The 17,975-nt window shown below is 44.1% G+C and overlaps 1 protein-coding gene across 1 annotated transcript in view; it reads left to right on the top strand.

Moving 5' to 3' along the window:
• The window catches only part of ARID5A (AT-rich interaction domain 5A), a 37,051-nt gene that overhangs the window by 1,579 nt on the left and 17,497 nt on the right, over positions 1-17,975 (top strand). The window contains exon 2 of the mRNA XM_070765250.1: positions 13,596-13,744. Within this exon, the coding sequence (XP_070621351.1) occupies positions 13,596-13,744 (149 nt within the window). The remainder of the gene's footprint in view (positions 1-13,595; positions 13,745-17,975) is intronic.

Consider the following 17,975-nt stretch of genomic DNA (forward strand, 5'->3'; position numbering starts at 1 on the left):
GTGTGTGTGAACTGTGCATTCACGTGACGGGGCTGCGCGGAGGCTGCTTCGCTCGGGAGCCGGCAAAGGGAACGGGGCTCGGGGCGTCGGGATTCCGGCCGCCCCATTTCTTGGCCGGCGAGGCGGTCGTGGTCATTTCAGCCTTCGGCTTCTTTTTCTCTTCCTCGCCCTTGAGGTCAACGTCCAGCCGCAGCGCTGATCTCTCGTTGCAAGGGGCCTTCCTCTGCGCCTTTTTCTCCCTCGGCTCTTTTCTTTTTCTTCTTAAATTCCATCGCTCGCCTGCTCTCAACTAATTTGCGGTGGGCGCTGAGCTACGGCTGCTCTACTACACGCGCAGAGAGAGAGAGAGGAAGAGGAAAGAGGAGAGACGAGAGAGAAAAGAAAGAGAAAGAGAGAAAGAAGGAAAGGGAAAGAGAGATGAGAAAGAGAGAGAGAGAGCTACTGAGAGAAAAGAGGAGAGAGAGGAGAGAGGAGGGAGAAAAGAGAAAGAGAGAAAGGGAAGGGAGAGAGATGAGAGAGAAAGAGAAAGAAAGAGGGAAGGCAAGAGAGATGAGAGAAAGAGAGAGAAAAAGAGAGGAAGAGGAGAGATGAGAGAGACAGAGAGGCCCCTCCCAACCAACCGTGCCGTGCGTGTGTGTGTGTGTGTGTGTGAGCCCAGGTACCGCACTTTGGAAAGGCAGAGTGAAAAGAAAAAGAAAAAAAAAGAAGAGAGAGAGAAAAACCCTCTTTGAATGAAAAGCCTGTGAGAAGCGCGAAGGCTCCGACTTCCTCTTGGGCGCTCTCACTTCCTGAAGGTAGTCGGAGCGGCCTTCCTTGGAAGATGCAAGGGACTTGGTTGGCTTCCTCTTCTGAGCCCAGAATGGTGTTTGCAGGAGGATGGTCCTCATTAAGAAACGCTTTCCCTCCCCCCCCACTCTGCCCCCCAGAAACGTTTTAGCAAAATCCCAGTTCGTTTCCTCTGCTTTGTGGTGTGTTCTTCTCTGTCTCTCACCTTCCCTCCCTCCCTCCTTCCTCCCCTCTTTCTTTTTCTTTCTTTCTTTCTCTCTCTTTTTCTCTCTATCTCATTCTCTCTCTCTCCCTCCTTCCTCTTTCCCTCCTTCCTTCATTCTTTTTTTCTTTCTTCCTTTCTCTCGCTCTCTTTCTCTCCTACTCTCTCTCCCTCCTTCCTCTTTTCCTCCTTCCTCCTTCCTTCTTACTTTTTCTTTCTTTCTTCCTCTTCCTTCCTTTCTTTTCCTCTCTCTTTTCCTCTTTCTTTCTATCTCATTCTTTCTCTCTCCCTCCCTCTACCTTCCTTCTTTTCTTTCTTCCTTCCTTTCTCTCTCTCTGTCTGTCTTTCTTTCTTTGTCTCTATCTCATTCTCTCTTTCTCTCTCCCTCCTTCCTCTTTCTTTCCCTACTCTACTGTACTCTACTCTATTCTACTCAGACTCTATTATCATTGGCCTATCGGCCACCTCTGCTGGTCCTTCAGGTTCATCCAAGTCTATCTCTCCATCGCTCTCACTCTCTGCATCAGCTGGCAACTCCACTGGTCCAGGGTACCAGCCTCCTCCTCCTCAGAATCTAACAATACTAGAGTTGGTGGAGGACCACTTACGACACAAGCCATGCATAAAAGCCACACTGTGAGTTTGTCTTCCATTGGAATGCACCCTTGGGCCTGGCCTCACTTTTCCACTAGCCAAACTGGGGATGAGCATCCTTTATTTCACACCTCAATCTCAGTCGTGGCTTCATTGGAAGCAAGTCGGCCAGCTCAAGGGTTGCGTGAGGCAGGGAAGTTGATATTCTCAAGAAGGGCTTGGCTTCTTCTTCTTCTTCCTCCTCCTCCTCTTTCCTCTGCTTTTGAGAAGCATGACTCCACTGGTGTTATGCCACATCGGATTCGGGTGATTCAGCCCCAGGCTTTGAAACCGATCTGTACTCCGGTATTTCTCTCGAAGTGTGTGTGTGCGTTTGTGTTTTCATTTGTTTCACTTACCGGCACTGACAATTTTATTTCTCCATTTCGATTCCCCGATAGTTTGTTTTTTTGTCTTCAATTTTTTTCTCCTTTGTTTTTTTGTTCAGATTGGTTTTGAAAGTTTCTTTTGAAAGTTTTTTCAGGTTCTTGGAGTAATTTTATTTATAGCATAAAGACTGTGCGATCATATCATTAACAATGTACATATATCTGATAATGTACATATATCTGATAACAGCCTCTGACAAGAAGTGGGGCTACAATAATGTAATGTTCATATAATGTACGTATAGATCTGATAACAGATAATGTACATATATCTGATAACAGCTTCTGAGAAGAAGAGGGGCTAGAATAGTGTAATGTACATATAATGTACACATATATCTGATAACATATATCTGATAACAGCTATAATAATGTACATATATCTGATAACAGTCATATATCTGATAAATGATAGCTAGCTAGATCAGGTAGGTAGGTAGGTAGGTAGGTAGATGGATGGATGGATAGCATAGATAGACAGGTAGATGAATGATAGATAGATCAAATAGTTAGGTAGGTGGGTAGATAGATGGATGGATAGATAGTATAGATAGGTAGGTAGGTAGGTAGGTAGGTAGATGAATGATAGATAGATCAAATAGGTAGGTAGATAGATGGATGGATGGATGGATGGATGGATGGATATTATAGATAGATAGGTTATATGAATGATAGATAGAGCAAATGGGTAGGTAGGTAGATGGATGGATGGATAAATGGATGGATGGATAGTATAGATAGATAGGTAGATGAATGATAGATAAATCAAATAGGTAGGTAGATAGATGGATAGATAGATAATATAGATAGATAGGTAGATGAATGATAGATGAATGATAGATAGAGCAAATGGGTAGGTAGGTAGATGGATGAATGAATGAATGATAGATAGATAGATAGATAGATAGATAGATAGATGAATGATAGATAGAGCAAATGGGTAGGTAGGTAGAGGGATGGATGGATAGATAGTATAGATAGATAGATATCCCCACCCTCGTTGGAGAATTAGGAGCAGGCACGACAAGTCGTACTATTTGTGTCTCACAATATCACAACTGTTGGTAGGCAATGGGTTGCTTTTGTCGAAGCCAACAAGGAAAGAGAAGAAGGGGGAAATATCCCCCCCCCCAACTGCCACAGTGTCTCCAAGCAGCTGTTTTGCAAAGGGAGGGATTAAAAGAAGGAAAGAGAATCCTTTTACAAAAACAGGTGTTCTCCACTATGGACAAGGGATGAAATATGGCAATTGTCCATGCGCCGGGTTCTTTATTTCAAATGATAGAGGAAGGAGGGATGGAGGCAGGAGGGAAGGAACGAAGGAAGGTGGGAAGGAAAAGAAAGGAAAAAAGAGGGAAAGGGAGAGAGAAGGTGAAAGGAAGGAAGGTACGAAGGAAAAGAAAGAAAAAAGTTGGTGAGGGAGAGAGCGGGATAAAGGAAGGAAGGAAAGAAGGAAAAGAAAAAAGAAATAGGGAGTGAGAGAAAGAGAGAGGAAAGAAGGAAGGTAGGAAGGAAGGAAAAGAAAGAAAAAAGTCAATGAGTGAGAGAGAGGGAGAAAGGAAGGGAAGCTTTTGAAAGGGGATGAGATGGTTCCAGCTCTCTTTGCCCCCTTCTTTCTCCTCCCAGAGGGTCTTTTGGTTTCCCTGCACAACTTGTCTTCCTCTCCAGGAATCCCCCCCCCCAAAAAAGTCTTCCATGCTCTCAGTCATGAGCTCATATTGGCAGAACATTAAGCTGGAAAGGTCTCTCTCTCCCCCTCCCTCTCTTCCTTCCCTTCCTTCCTTCCCTCTTTCTTTCTTTCTCTCCCTCTCTCTTTCTCTTTCTATCTCATTCTCTCTCTCTCTCCTTCCCTCCCTCCCTCCCTCCCTCCTTCCTTCCTTCTTTCTTTTTCTCTCTTCCTTTCTCTCTCTCTCTTTCTTTCTCTCTATCTCATTCTCTCCCTCCCTCTTTCCTTCCTCCTTCCTTCCTCCTTCCTTCCTTTCTCTCTCTCTTTCTCTCCCTCCCTCTTCAACGCCCCTCCTTCCTTCCCTTTGGACAGTGTGTAAGTGCTTTGAATCCGTTCCCTGACCCTTCAGGGGAGAGATTGACATGCAAACTCTTTTAGCAAACAGTAGCTGGAAGCGGACTGGGGGGAGAGAAATAGCCAGAAACAATTTGGCCCTGGGCTTCCTGTTTTCGGAGCCGGTGCCAGGGAACAAAATGCCCAGGATGGAAAGGGAGCCGGGCAGCAGCCAGGCCGCTTGGCACTTGGGGAGGGCGGCTCTTCAGGGATCCCTTCCACAGCCCTTGGTCCCGTTTACTCCCTTAAGTACTCCATTAAGTAGCTGGCCCACAGGTTGTAACTAAGCTTCCTTTTATTCAAGGAATGTTAATAGTATTTGGAGAAGCAGAGAGACAAAGTTACACAAGTGCAAGTTGGCCCATTGCTGCACCAGTCCAGTTGCCCATGTGCCCAGGTGGTGGTTGTGTGTTGTTGTTGTTTTGTTGGTGATGATGATGGTGATAATGATGATGATCTTCCCCTTCTCTTCCTCCTCCTCTTCCTGTCTTCCTCTTCTTCTCTTCCTCCTTCTCTTCCTCCTCCTCCTCCTCTTCTCTTCCTCCTTCTTCTCCTCCTTCTCCTCCTCTCCTCCTCCTCCTCTTCTTCTCCTCTTCCTCTTCCTTCTCTTCCTCCTCCTTCCCCTCCTTTTCCCCACCCTCCTCCTCCAACTTCCAAGTATTTGCAAATCCCTTTCATTGAATTCTGAGCACTCCAATCAACCCTCCCATCAGTTATTACAGCTGACCTTTCCCCCACCAAAGAATGTCAAGGCCACTTTGCAAATGCCAATCTTTGGTCATTTTATTCCCATTTGTTTTCATGGGTTTGCCTCTCTCCCCATACGGCTACCTCTCTGATCCCCTCCGACCTCCTGGTTCCCTCTCTTCTCCACAACTATTCATGCCTGTTTATCTGACGGGACCTGGAGAAAACCAACCCTGTTTTGTAGAGCCAAGGGTCTCCACACTTGGCACCCTGTAAGACTTGCAGATTTGAAGTACTGTACTGCAAAGATTTAGAAAGACATGTAAAAATTATTTACCGTAGTAAGGGGAGAACAATGTTACCTCTCTTGTTTTTAATGTGATTTTTTTTGTCTCCTTTCTTTGTTCTATTTATGTATAATTTTTCTTCTTGAATGTAATAGATTGCATAGCTGTAAGTCAACTTATTTTCTAATAAAATAAATACTTACAAAAAGAAAAGATTTCAACTCCTAGAATCCCTCCAACCAGATATGGAGCTGAATTCCACAAGTCTTGAAAAAGTTCCCTAGTTTGGAGACCTCCGCGGTGGGATTGATGGCTCAAAATTGCCCCCCTTAATTTCTCAATCCCGGTTTATTTGGTGGATTTCATCTCCCAGAATTCTCTGTCCCTGCTGGGGGCATTCTGGGAGCCCACAGGGTTTAAAATAAATGCCGTTGAGCAAACAGTGTTGTAACCAGAGGGTGAGTCACCTCGTTTCCTTTCCCTTGTGTTGTGTTGTCTGTTTTTTCTGCCTTTCTTTTTCTAGTCAACTTGCGTGATTAAGAGTTCCTGGAAATCCAACACGGTTTCATACTTCCGCTTGTCTCCGCTCCGTGGATTAGGTCGTTTATTTTTCTTGCTGCCTGCGGAGTGACTCAGAATCATTGCTCAGCCGTGCTCACTCGGTTTTCTTTCTTTCTTTCTTTAAAAAAAATATTTTTATTGATTTTATAATATAAAACACACACACACACAACATATAACAAGTGCACAGTGATTGTGCCCACTACCAGACAATCATTCGTACCCCACCACCAAATCGGGGGTGTTTCTTGTATAAACCATTTTAACCCAAGAGCAAAATACCTTTTTACATATTATAAAGTGATTCTTGTAGCTTGGTCTTGGATTCTACTCAGAATATCTCCGGGACCGCCTCCTGCCGCACGAATCCCAGCGACCGGTCAGGTCCCACAGAGTTGGCCTTCTCCGGGTCCCGTCGACTAAACAATGTCATTTGGCGGGACCCAGGAGAAGAGCCTTCTCTGTGGCGGCCCCGACCCTCTGGAACCAGCTCCCCACAGATATCAGAGTTGCCCCCACCCTCCTTGCCTTTCGCAAGCTCCTTAAAACCCACCTCTGTCGTCAGGCATGGGGGAATTTAAAATTTTTTCTCCCTTCCCCCTAGGCTTATAGAATTTATACATGGTATGTTTGTTGATATGATTGGTCTCTTAAATTGGGGGTTTTTTTAGATTGCTTTTTAATATTGGATTTGTTACATTGTTTTCTTTATTGTTGTTAGCCGCCCCGAGTCTTTGGAGAGGGGCGGCATACAAATCTAATAAACAAACAAACAAACAATAAATCAATAAATAAATAAATCATCTTACCTTGTCCCATCATCCCGTCAGTTGTCGCAAATCAGTTTCCTTCACCAAATTCATCCTTTTGCCCATAATCTCAAAATGAATGTGGTCCACCATGTACCGGTACCAATTTTGCATTGTCCATTTTGTCGCATCCTTCCAACCCAGGACTGTGACCGTCTGAGCGCTTTCTATCGTTGCTTGTTTTATTTCTTTAAATTCTCCCATCGCATTGCTTTTGACTAATTCTGCCACTTCCTTAGTGGGAATGCCCAGTAGTGCAGAATTTTTGGCAAAAAGTGCAAGAGGATATTAATAGGATGTTAAATATAAGATGGATAATCGATAATCACTCGGGGTTTTTTTTCAAAAGAGCCGCTCCTTGGGCTAATTCGGAAGTCCTCGCACTTACAACCGTTTAGTGACAGTTCAAAGTTACAACACGGAAACATAGAAGATTGACGGCAGAAAAAGGCCTCCTGGTCCATCTAGTCTGCCCTGATACTCTTTCCTGTATTTTATCTTAGGATGGATCTATTCTTATCCCAGGCATGTTTCAATTCAGTTCCTGTGGATTGACCAACCACGTGTGCTGGAAGTTTGTTCCAAGCATCTACTATTCTTTCAGTCAAATCATATTTTCTCACATTGCTTCTGATCTTTCCCCCAACTCACCTCAGATTGTGCCCCCTATTTATTGAATAATAAGTTTTTTTTCATTGTCCTTCCTTCTCTAGTACCCCAGTATGATCCTTAATTCCTTTTAAAATAGGAAATAATTAAATAGGATGTTTTTACCCATAAACGCTTTAATCATTTTCATCATTATCCAGAATTGAACCTTTAGAGCAATGAAAGAAAATTGAGCTACTTGCCTAATCTGTTATCACACTGAACTTTGTGGGTTCAGTACAAAACCTTCAAATGTGACTGTGCTCCTCAACCAATAATGCGGTCTATCATTTGTCCTTCTTGTGGCTATTCAAATAATGTGACTTAATCCACTGAAAAAGAGTCCAAGCACCTATTTGAAAACTTACCTTGGTTGTAAGCCCCTCCCACCCAGTCACATGACCTTTAAGCCCCCCCCCCCCGGTCACATGATTGTCAAGCCATTCTCACCTGCTCACATGGCCAGCAAATCACTCCTACCTGGTCACATGACCATCAAGCTATGCCCACACAACAAGCCCACATTGGCATGAGAGCTGGTTGGGTGACTTTGGGCCAATCACCAGGAAAGAATGAGTTCTAGTCCCGCCTTAGGCATGACAGCTGATTGGGTGACTTTGGGCCAATCACCAGGAGACATTGAGTTCTAGTCCCGCCTTAAGCATGAGTCCATCAGGAGTTGGATTGCATATAAATTGAATGAATGAATGAGATCTACTTGGCTGTCTTTGGGCCAGTCCTTCTCTCTCAGGTCAACCCACCTCACAGGGTTGTTGTTATGGAGAAAATAGCAGGTGGAAGGAGTATTGGATATATTCACGCCTTCGGTTATTTATCCCAGCCATTTATTTTATTCAATGTTTATGGCTCTCATCTTCCCAATAGGACAAACAATAAAGAGAAGCTAAACCATCTACTCAATTTTGGCTTAAACAGCTGGCGTCTAAGGCAGCCGCTGTGATTTTGAGGCTTAGCGTGCTGGTGAGACAATCTGCCCTGATCACGGTTAAATCACAAGGTCACGAGTGATGCTAAAACTGCCAGGGTGCCTGGGGACTCAAGGGCTCTTTGGGTCTCGCCTCGCAAGAAGGTTATTTATAAAAATGATGTCTTTATAAAAACAATCGGGTGATGGTTGTCTCACCCTGAATATCCATTAAGTTCTGTGTTCAGAAAGAGAAGGATTGAGGGGTAGTGATTTCTGACAGTCTCCAAATGGGTGAACAGTGCAGTCAGGTGGTAGGGAAAGCGAGTAGGATGCTTGGCTGCATAGCTAGAGGTAGAACAAGCAGGAAGAGGGAGATTGTGATCCCCTTATATAGAGCGCTGGTGAGACCACATTTGGAATAACACTGTGTTCAGTTCTGGGGACCTCACCCTACAAAAAGAGATGGATCAAATTGAACGGGTCCAAAGACGGGCTACAAGAATGGTGGAAAGTCTTAAGCATCAAATGTATCAGGAAAGACTTCATGAACTCAATCTGTAGAGTCTGGAGGACAGAAGGAAAAGGGGGGACATGATCGAAATATTTAAATATGTCAAAGGGTTAAATAAGGTCCAGGAGGGAAGTGTTTTTAATAGGAAAGTGAACCCAAGACCAAGTGGGCACAATCTGAGGTTTGTCGGGGGAAAGATCAGAAGCAGCGTGAGAAAATATTATTTGACTGAAAGAGTAGTAGATCCTTGGAACAAACTTCCAGCAGACGTGGTTGGTAAATCCACAGGAATTGAATTGAAACATGCCTGGGAGAAACATAGATCCATCCTAAGATAAAATACAGGGAATAGTATAAGGGCAGACGAAATGGACCAGGAGGTTTCTGTTTTTCTAAGTACAGTACTTGAGGTTCTACGGTGGATGAGTGGCGACGTTTGGTTTTGCTGAAAGACTGTTGAGTTGTGAGATAACTGACAGGGTGTGATGGTTAGCAGGTGGTCAGGTTGGGCAAGGTTTAAGGACTTGACAGTTGGCAACTGGGACTTTCAGATGGTGCAGCTGCCAAGAGTCTTAATAGCAGGAGGAGATGATGCCCCAGTCTTCTCAACCAGGGAGGGGTCTCAACCCTTGGCAGCTTGGAGATGGGTGGACGTCAACTCCCATGGGCTGGCTGGGGAATTCTGGGAGTTCAAGTCCACACATCTTAAAACATGTGGGCCGGGGCATTTTGGGAGTAGATGTCTATAGAACTTATTGCCAAGATTGTTTAAATATCTGAAATGCTGAGGATCTCCTCTTGTCTCATATCTTCCTTCCTTCCTTCCTTCCTTCCTTCCTTCCTCCCTCCCTCTCTTCCACTTTCTCTTCTCTCTTTTTGCCTTCCTTCCTTCCATCCTCCCTCTTTCTCCTCTCTTTTTCTTTCCTCCCTTCTCTCCCTCCCTGCCTTCCGCTTTCTCTTCTCTTTTTGCCTTCCTCCCTCCCTTCCTTCCTCCCTCCCTCTTTTTCTTCTCTCTTTTTCCTTCCTTCCCTCCCTCCTTCCTTCCTTTCTTCCTTCTCTCTCTCTTTCTCTCTCTCTCTTCTCTTTTTCCCTCCCTCCTATTAAAAATTCAAATATGAAACGGCTCAAGATTTTAAAACCTTTATCAGTATACATAAAATAGAGGGCACTTTCGTTGGTGGCCCCTTGGGGCCGCCGTATGGACTTCATTGGCCACACCTTGCTGACGCCCCGATCGGGACCGTGTCTGGTTCCCTGAATGGAGAGCAGCCTCTGCTTCTCCCACCCCCCCAAGGCCCCGCTTCTTTGCACCCTGACTCCAAACCTCCCACCGACCCCTTCTAGCTGCGTGCAGTGCAGGTAAGAACATGGCAGGAGGAGAGCCTCATGCGCTACCTGTGGGGGTCTGAAGAATGTGGAGGGTGTCAAGGACCAGCTCAATCCTAGGTGATATTCCACTATTTACCATATAAGGTAAAAGAAGGTTGTAAGCATATTAAACAGTAATGAGTGCTGAGTCATAGGGAGTAAACTGCAACCTGATTGGGCCAGAGCATTATAAAATGCAAAGCAACTTTATAATGAATGTTGGCTGTATATGTTGGCTGTTGGTGGCAATGTTGTTAGTTAGCTGGAGCAGTTTTGAGCGTGAGTTAAGTATTGAGTTAGAGCTGTAGTGTTGATATGGAGAAACCTGGATTGGTTTAGTATCTACGTATAAGTAAGCTTTGCTGCAAATAGCTAAAGTCACTGCTCACAGTCACTCATGCCCTCATCACCTCGAGGTTCGATTACTGCAACGCTCTCTACATGGGGCGACCTCTGAAAAGTGTTCGGAAACTTCAGATCGTGCAGAACGCAGCCGTGAGAGCCGTCGTGGGGCTTCCAAGATTCGCCCATGTTTTTTCAACACTCCGTGGCTTGCATTGGCTGCCGATCAGTTTCCGGTCACCATTCAAAGTGTTGGTCATGACCTTTAAAGCCCTACATGGCATTGGACCAGATTACCTTCGGAACCGCCTGCTACCGCACGAATCCCAGCGACCGTTAAGGTCCCACAGAGTTGGCCTTCTCCGGGTCCCGTCGACCAAACAATGTCGTTTGGCGGGCCCCAGGGGAAGAGCCTTCTCTGTGGCGGCCCCGGCCCTCTGGAACCAGCTCCCCCCGGAGATTAGAACTGCCCCCACCCTCCCTGTCTTTCATAAACTACTCAAGACTCATTTATACCGGCAGGCATGGGGGAGTTGAGATAGCTCTTCCCCCTAGGCCATTACAAGTCATGCATGGTATGTTTGTGGGTATGTTTGGTTTTATAATAGGGGTTTTAGTTGTTTTTTATTATTGGATTGTACGTGTTGTTTTTATTATTGTTGTTAGCCGCCCCGAGTCTACGGAGAGGGGCGGCATACAAATCCAATAAATTATTATTATTATTATTATTATTATTATTATTATTATTATTATTATTATTATTATTATAGAAGACTAAGACAGAAGATATTTCGCTTGCAGTGATGAGTAAAACTGTTTACGACTGTTTTTCCTACCAAAGTGTCTTTGTTATTTATCTGAACTGAATTGCCGCATTATAATTCCGGTACTTACACAAGTCCTGCTGCGCATCTCAGTACCTCCGGGCAGAGGAGAGGCAGTTGGTTGAGCGGCCGCGTCTAGGAAGGAAGGAAGGATGTGGGGTGGATTTTTCACCATTCAGGAAACCGCTTAGAAAGTGAAAGTGCAACCCCACAGGCGTGGGGGCCGCTCACCAGGCAAGGCAACCAAGGAACAATGTGCAGCTGATTCGGCACATGGGCTGACCAGATTTTTCAACCAGGACTGAGTTTGGAATCTCGGGTCTGGCTGGAAAGTGCCAACGTTTGAGCCGGTGTGACATTTCCATCTGGTCCGCCAGGATGCCCTTATGGGTGCCCGCGAGAGCGGATCGGTGCGCTCTTTGTTGCACAGTTGGGACACCTTGAGGTTTGACTACTGCAATGATCTCTTCGTGGGGCTACCTTTGAAGAGCGTTCAGAAACTGCAAATGCCCTTCATGGCATATCTCCGGGACCGCCTTCTGCCGCACGAATCCCAGGGACCAGTTAGGTCCCACAGAGTTGGGCTTCTCCGGGTCCCGTCGACTAAACAATGTCGTCTGATGGGACCCAGGGGAAGAGCCTTCTCTGTGGCGGCCCCGGCCCTCTGGAAGCAGCTCCCCCCGGAAATAAGGATTGCCCCCACCCTCCTTGCCTTTCGTAAACTCCTTAAAACCCACCTCTGTCGTCAGGCATGGGGGAATTGAGATATTCCTTTCCCTCCAGGCCTATACAATTTATGCATGGTATGTTTGTGTGTATGTCTTGCTTTTTAAATAAGGGGTTTTTAGTTACTTTTAAATCTTAGATTTGTTGTACATGGTTTTATTATTGCTGTGAGCGTCCCCAAGTCTACGGAGAGGGGCAGCATACAAATCTAATAAACTAAACTAATACAAATCTAATAAACTAAAATCTGCAAACTGCAGCCGTGCATTGATATTCACATATTTTCTCCAACACTCCGCGGACTGCATTGGCTGCCGATTGGTTTCCGGACGCAATTCAAAGTATTGGTAATGACCTATATAGCTTTACATGGCATAGGACGAGATTACTTGTGAAACTGCCTTCTGCCTCATGAGTTCCAGCGACCGGTCAGGCCCCACAGAGTCGGCCTTCTCCAGGTCCCGTCAACTAGACAATGTCACTTGGCAGGGCCTTCTCTGTGGGGGCCCCAGACCTCTGGAATCAGCTCCCCCTGGAGATTTGCACTGCCCCCCCACCCTCCTCGCCTTCTGCAAGAGTCTTAAGACCCACTTATGTCGCCAGGCCTGGGGCGATTAGATCCTGGCCGACGAATGTTATGTATAGGTGATAATAATAATAATAATAATAATAATAATAATAATAATAATAATAATAATAATAATAATATATTAGATTTGTATGCCGCCCCTCTCCATGGACTCGGAGCGGCTCACAACAAAATAACACAGTATGACAAATCTAATATTAAAAAAACATTTAAAAACCCAACATTAAAACCATGCAACACAATAAACTATATATGCCTGATGTCTGAATGGGTACAATTGTTTTTTTAGCATAATTGAGGATTTTAAATTAGTTTATCTAATTTTAATTAATTGGATTTAGCCACTGTGTTTTATTGTTTCCTTTTTCTTGACAAATGTCTCTTTTTCTTTTATGTCCACTGAGAGCATCTGCACCAAAGGCAAATTCCTTGTGTGTCCAATCACTCTTGGCCAATAAAGAATTCTATTCTATTCTATTCTATTCTATTTTATATGTTGTAAGTCCTTGGAGAGGGGCAGCGTATAAATCCAATGAATGAATGAATGAATGAAGGAAGGAAGGAAGGAAGGAAGGAAGGAAGGAAGGAAGGAAGGAAGGAAGGAAGCAGTTGGAACAGCTTGCCACCAGAAATGGCAGCTGCTCCATCGATGGAAGTTCTCAAGAATAGCACTCGAAGAAGGATTGGAGATGAGGGCAGGAGATGAGGGCATCTTTCTGGACTTTGGTGGGTGGGAGAGGGGAAGGGACCCTGGGTTCCTATGGCTTTGCAAACAGGAGCCGCCGTAGGGTAAGTTTTGCAGATTTTGACGCACACAAACACACACAGAAGTCCTAGATTGCAGAAGTTGGGATGACGAAGAAAACATCATTGTTTGACGCTTCCTCCTTGTGAGTCAGATAACGATGGGTGAATGGGTGTATTGGAGAGGAAGGCCTTTAGTTGCGCAGCTAGCAGACGTCTTGAGCCGTTGGTCTCTCTCGGTCTCTACTCCAGAGAGGACTGGCTACTACAGGGATCCTACTCGAGGATCTTCACTTCCCTTGATATCTGGCCTCGTTCAAAGTGGAATCTGGGAATCAAGGCAGAGCACTTCTACAAGTGGTGGCCTTCTCCTACCCAACGGATCAGAGATCGGCCCAAGCAGGGGGGTTGACCACGGATTGCACGTTCGGGCTGGAGACCCAAAGTGGTGACTCCCTTGTGCTATGTCTTGAGGCTCAACGGCCTTCTTGTCTTCGTGCAGCACCCAGTCTTAAAGGCAAACGGAAAAAGAGGAGCGTTCCCATGGCTGAGAGTGAATCCCAGGAGACTTCGGGTCCGTGCCCAGAGGAAGAACATCAGGACAACCAGGAGAAGGTGGAAGAAGTGGTGACTGTGGAGACCACGGCTATGGTAAGTCTTAAGTATACTTCTCAAAAATAAATAAATAAAGGGAACATTCAAAGAACACATCCTAGATCTGAATGAATGAAATATTCTCATTGAATCATCTGTTCTCTACAAAGTTGAATGTGCACAACAGCCTGTGAAATTGGTTGTCAATCAGGGTTTGATTGACTTGGAGTTATATTGTGTTGTTCAAGGGTTCCCTTTATTTTTTTGAGCAGTGTATAATAAACCCAATGGAAAGTCAAATAAATGTAACTTCGTTGACTGAGTTCACCTGTGAGATTTAAAACCGAAGGGGTGGTTTATTTCATTCAGAGGTGGTCTGTTGTAGGGACTTCAGCCGTCGTGGCTTAGTTAGTTTGCTGCGGGTTTAAACAAACCATGATTCAATGTAGCACGGACCTTTGCAGCGTGGTTATCAAAGGTAGTGTGTCCAAACTTCAGCAACAGTCTTCGGAGAGAGGTGGAATACAAATTTAAATAATAATGATAATGATGATGATAACAACAACAACAACAACTTTAAGATGTGTGTGCCAAGCCGGTGCAGAGGTTGATAATAAATTAACGGCTTGTCACACTTTCTTTCAAAGGGTTCAAGGCCATCTTGTGCCCATCCACCTGGGTGGAAGCGGAAGGAGGATTGCCCAGATTGAGTGGGCACTCTGACAAGTTTGGGGGAGGGGGGCAAGGGATGTGAACTTTCAACTGGATGGAAAACTCGGATCCAGGTTTCCCAATGTCGGTGCCAGGAAGGCTCCGGCAATAAATTGGATCTTTGAGGAGGACTTTGACTTGGACTCTGATTTAGTTCAATGCTACCTGGAACCTTGACAGTGTAGAGTTTAACTCCCAGAAATTCCTACCATCTCAAACTGGTTAAAGTTGAGGAATGCTGAACTAAGGGGTTGACTTCTCCTGTGTTCTTCTGCCTGTCCAATCAAAGGAGAAAGCCATTGACCATCTCCATTGCTGTTAGATTGTCACCTGATGGGCTTTTGGAATTGGATGTTCCATATAGTGGCACCCATATTTTGAAACTCCTTCCCAGTCTAATCGTCTAATTGGACTTGAAAATCAGAAGTGGTGGGCGAGGTGGGGGAAGTGTCCTCACTCAGAACTAGAAACTTGAGAGGGCAAAACATCCAGTGTCTAATTGGACTTGAAAATCAGAAGTGGTGGGCAAGGTGGGGGAAGTGTCCTCACTCAGAACTAGAAACTTGAGAGGGCAAAACATCCAGCGTCTAATTGGACTTGAAAATCAGAAGTGGTGGGCAAGGTGGGGGAAGTGTCCTCACTCAGAACTAGAAACTTGAGAGGGCAAAACATCCAGCGTCTAATTGGACTTGAAAATCAGAAGTGGTGGGCGAGGTGGGGGATTTGATTGAGCCTTTTTGCGGTTCAGCAAAGCTTTGGAGGCCCATCTCGCAAAGTAGGAAGTCGGTCTGTGATTTGAGAGCGGGATTATTAGGTTTTATGTGCTTATCTTTATACTTATAAATACTTCTAGAGATATTTTTATGCTTGCAAAAAAGCCTTTGGGAACAGGAGGCCCAGAAGCGAGGAGAATAAATAAATCAAAATATTATACTTCCTCTTTCCCTCTTAACGCCGTCTTTGTGATAAGGTTCCCAAAATGATCTAATCCTTTTTAGGAAAGCAGTGTTCATCTTCCGCAAAAGGTTTAGGAAAGGCGAATTTTAAGACTTGTGGACTTCAACTCCCAGAATTCCAAATAGAATAGAATAGATACAATAGAATAGAATTCTTTATTGGCCAAGTGTGATTGGACACACAAGGAATTTGTCTTGGTGCAGATGCTCTCAGTGTACATAAAAGAAAATATAGATTTGTTAAGAATCATGTGCTACAATACTTACTGATTGTCATAGGGGTTAAATAAGCAATGAAGAAATAATCAATATTAATAAAAATCTTAAGGGTACACGCAACAAACCAGCAAGTCCACAAGTCTTAAAAGTTGCAAAGGCTGGACACTTTTAGATTAGGGCAAAAGACACCTAATTAGTAATCCTGGTTTGTTTTGAAGCTGGCCAGCAGCATTCCTTGTTCAGACAAAGGAGCATTGCAGATCATGTGGCTGTTTACAGTTTATAGTTGGTTAATTTGCATTAAAAGCCTTTGCAAAAAAAACCCCATTGTTCTTGCCTTTTGGAGTTTAAGTAGAAGAATTTGAGAGAATGAAGTGCTGGTAACTCCTAGTAGCGTTTGCAAATTCGTGACGCCGCCAATTTTTTCTTTTCTATTTAAAAATTACTGAATTGATGGTGTAGGGGGGTTTTTTTGTCTGTTTGTTTTGAACCACCTGGAACATTTAACTGAGAAATGTACAAAAAAAAAATTGTTGGCTTTCAAAGAAGAGTGATATTCAGAAAGAAATTGAAAATGCAAGGGCTTTGAGTTTTCCGTTGCCAAGAAATTATTCTTTTTCCTGAGAAACGGGTGGTTTTTTTTGTACTGGGGAAACTGTTCATTTCCTCTCTTTTACCACACTGGCCTCTGAGCAAATCTGTAGTAAACGAATTGGCCCTCGGAAATGGATTAGGTCACTTCACTTCAATTTCAGCAGTCGCAGATTTCCAACGAAAAGAAATTTCAAGGGAAGCGGAATCATTCGCAGTTACAGTAATGATGGTCTTCGTCCCAAATCAGCCTCAGAGGCAAAAACCCACCTCCCTCCCACCAGATCAACATTCTATATTTAGGCAAGAAACCCCCCCACCCACCCACCCCCGCACATGTACAGTATATGTGGTACATTGCTCAACAGTAGTTGAGCAACCCCTCCGGAGAGGGGCTGCATACAAATCAAATCAATAAATAAATGAATGAATGAATGAATGAATGAATGAATGAATGAATGAATGAATAAATAAATGAATAAATGAATAAATAAATATATAAATACATAAATACATAAATAAATAAATAAATAACAACAACAACAACAACAGTGAAAGGGATCTTGGAGTCCTATAAAACCATTGAAATAGGAGCCAGCCGTGTGCAGCAGCTGCCAAAAAAGCCAACCCAATTCTAGGCTGCATCAACAGAGGGAGAGACTCAAGATCACGCAAAGGGTTAATAACACTTTATAAGGCCTTGGTAAGGCCATACTGGGAATATGGCATTCAGTTTTATTTATTTATATATATATATATGTATTTATTTATATATGTATGTATTTATATATGTATATATATATATATATGTGTGTGTGTGTGTGTGTGTGTGTGTGTGTGTGTGTGTGTAGATTGTTCTGAGTTCGGGTTTTGCCCCGTGTAATAATTTGAGTGTCTTACTTACTTACTTACTTACTTATTTATTAGATTTGTATGCCGCCCCTCTCCGTAGACTCGGGGCGGCTCACAACAGCAATAAAATAATTCATGACAAATCTAATAATTTAAAAACATTTTAAAAACCCCTTTATTAAGCAGACATACACACAAACAAACATACCATACATAAATTGTATAGGCCCAGGGGAGATATCTCAATTCCCCCATGCCTGGCGGCAAAGGTGGGTTTTAAGGAGTTTACGAAAGGCAAGTTTTGGTCACAACAATGCAAAAAGGATGTTGAGACTGTAAAAAAAGTGCAGAGAAGAGCAACAAAGATGATCAGGGGACCGGAGGCTAAAACAGATGAAGAACGGTTGCAGGAACTGGGCATGGCTAGTTTAATGAAAAGAAGGACCAGGGGAGACATGATAGCAGAATTCAATATCTCACGGGTTGCCACAAAGAAGATGGAGTCAACCTATCCTCCAAAGCACCTGAAGGTAGAACAAGAAGCAATTGGGGGAAACTAAACAAGGAGAGAAGCAACTTAGAACTAAGGAGAAATGTCCTGACAGTTCGAACCATTAATCAGTGGAACAGCTTGCCACCAGAAGTTGTGGAAGCTCCATTACTGGAGATTAGGGAAGTAAGTCAGGTTCTACATTTAGGCAAGAGAAACAAAATGCACAGGTAACAGTATAATGTAGCACTTTGCTCAAAAGTAGTAACTGTGAGAGGGATCTTGGACTCTTAGTGGACAACCATTTAAATAGGAGCCAGTCGTGGGCAGCAGCTGCCAAAAAAGCCAACACAGTTCTAGGCTGCATCAACAAGAGTCAGAGAATCAAGATCACGTGAAGTGTTAATATTACTTTACAAAGCCTTGGGAAGGCCACACTCAGAATCCTGCATCCAGTTTTGGTCACCGC

The sequence above is a fragment of the Erythrolamprus reginae genome, chromosome 12 (genome assembly GCF_031021105.1).
Source record: "Erythrolamprus reginae isolate rEryReg1 chromosome 12, rEryReg1.hap1, whole genome shotgun sequence".
Taxonomy (NCBI): Eukaryota; Metazoa; Chordata; class Lepidosauria; order Squamata; family Dipsadidae; genus Erythrolamprus; species Erythrolamprus reginae.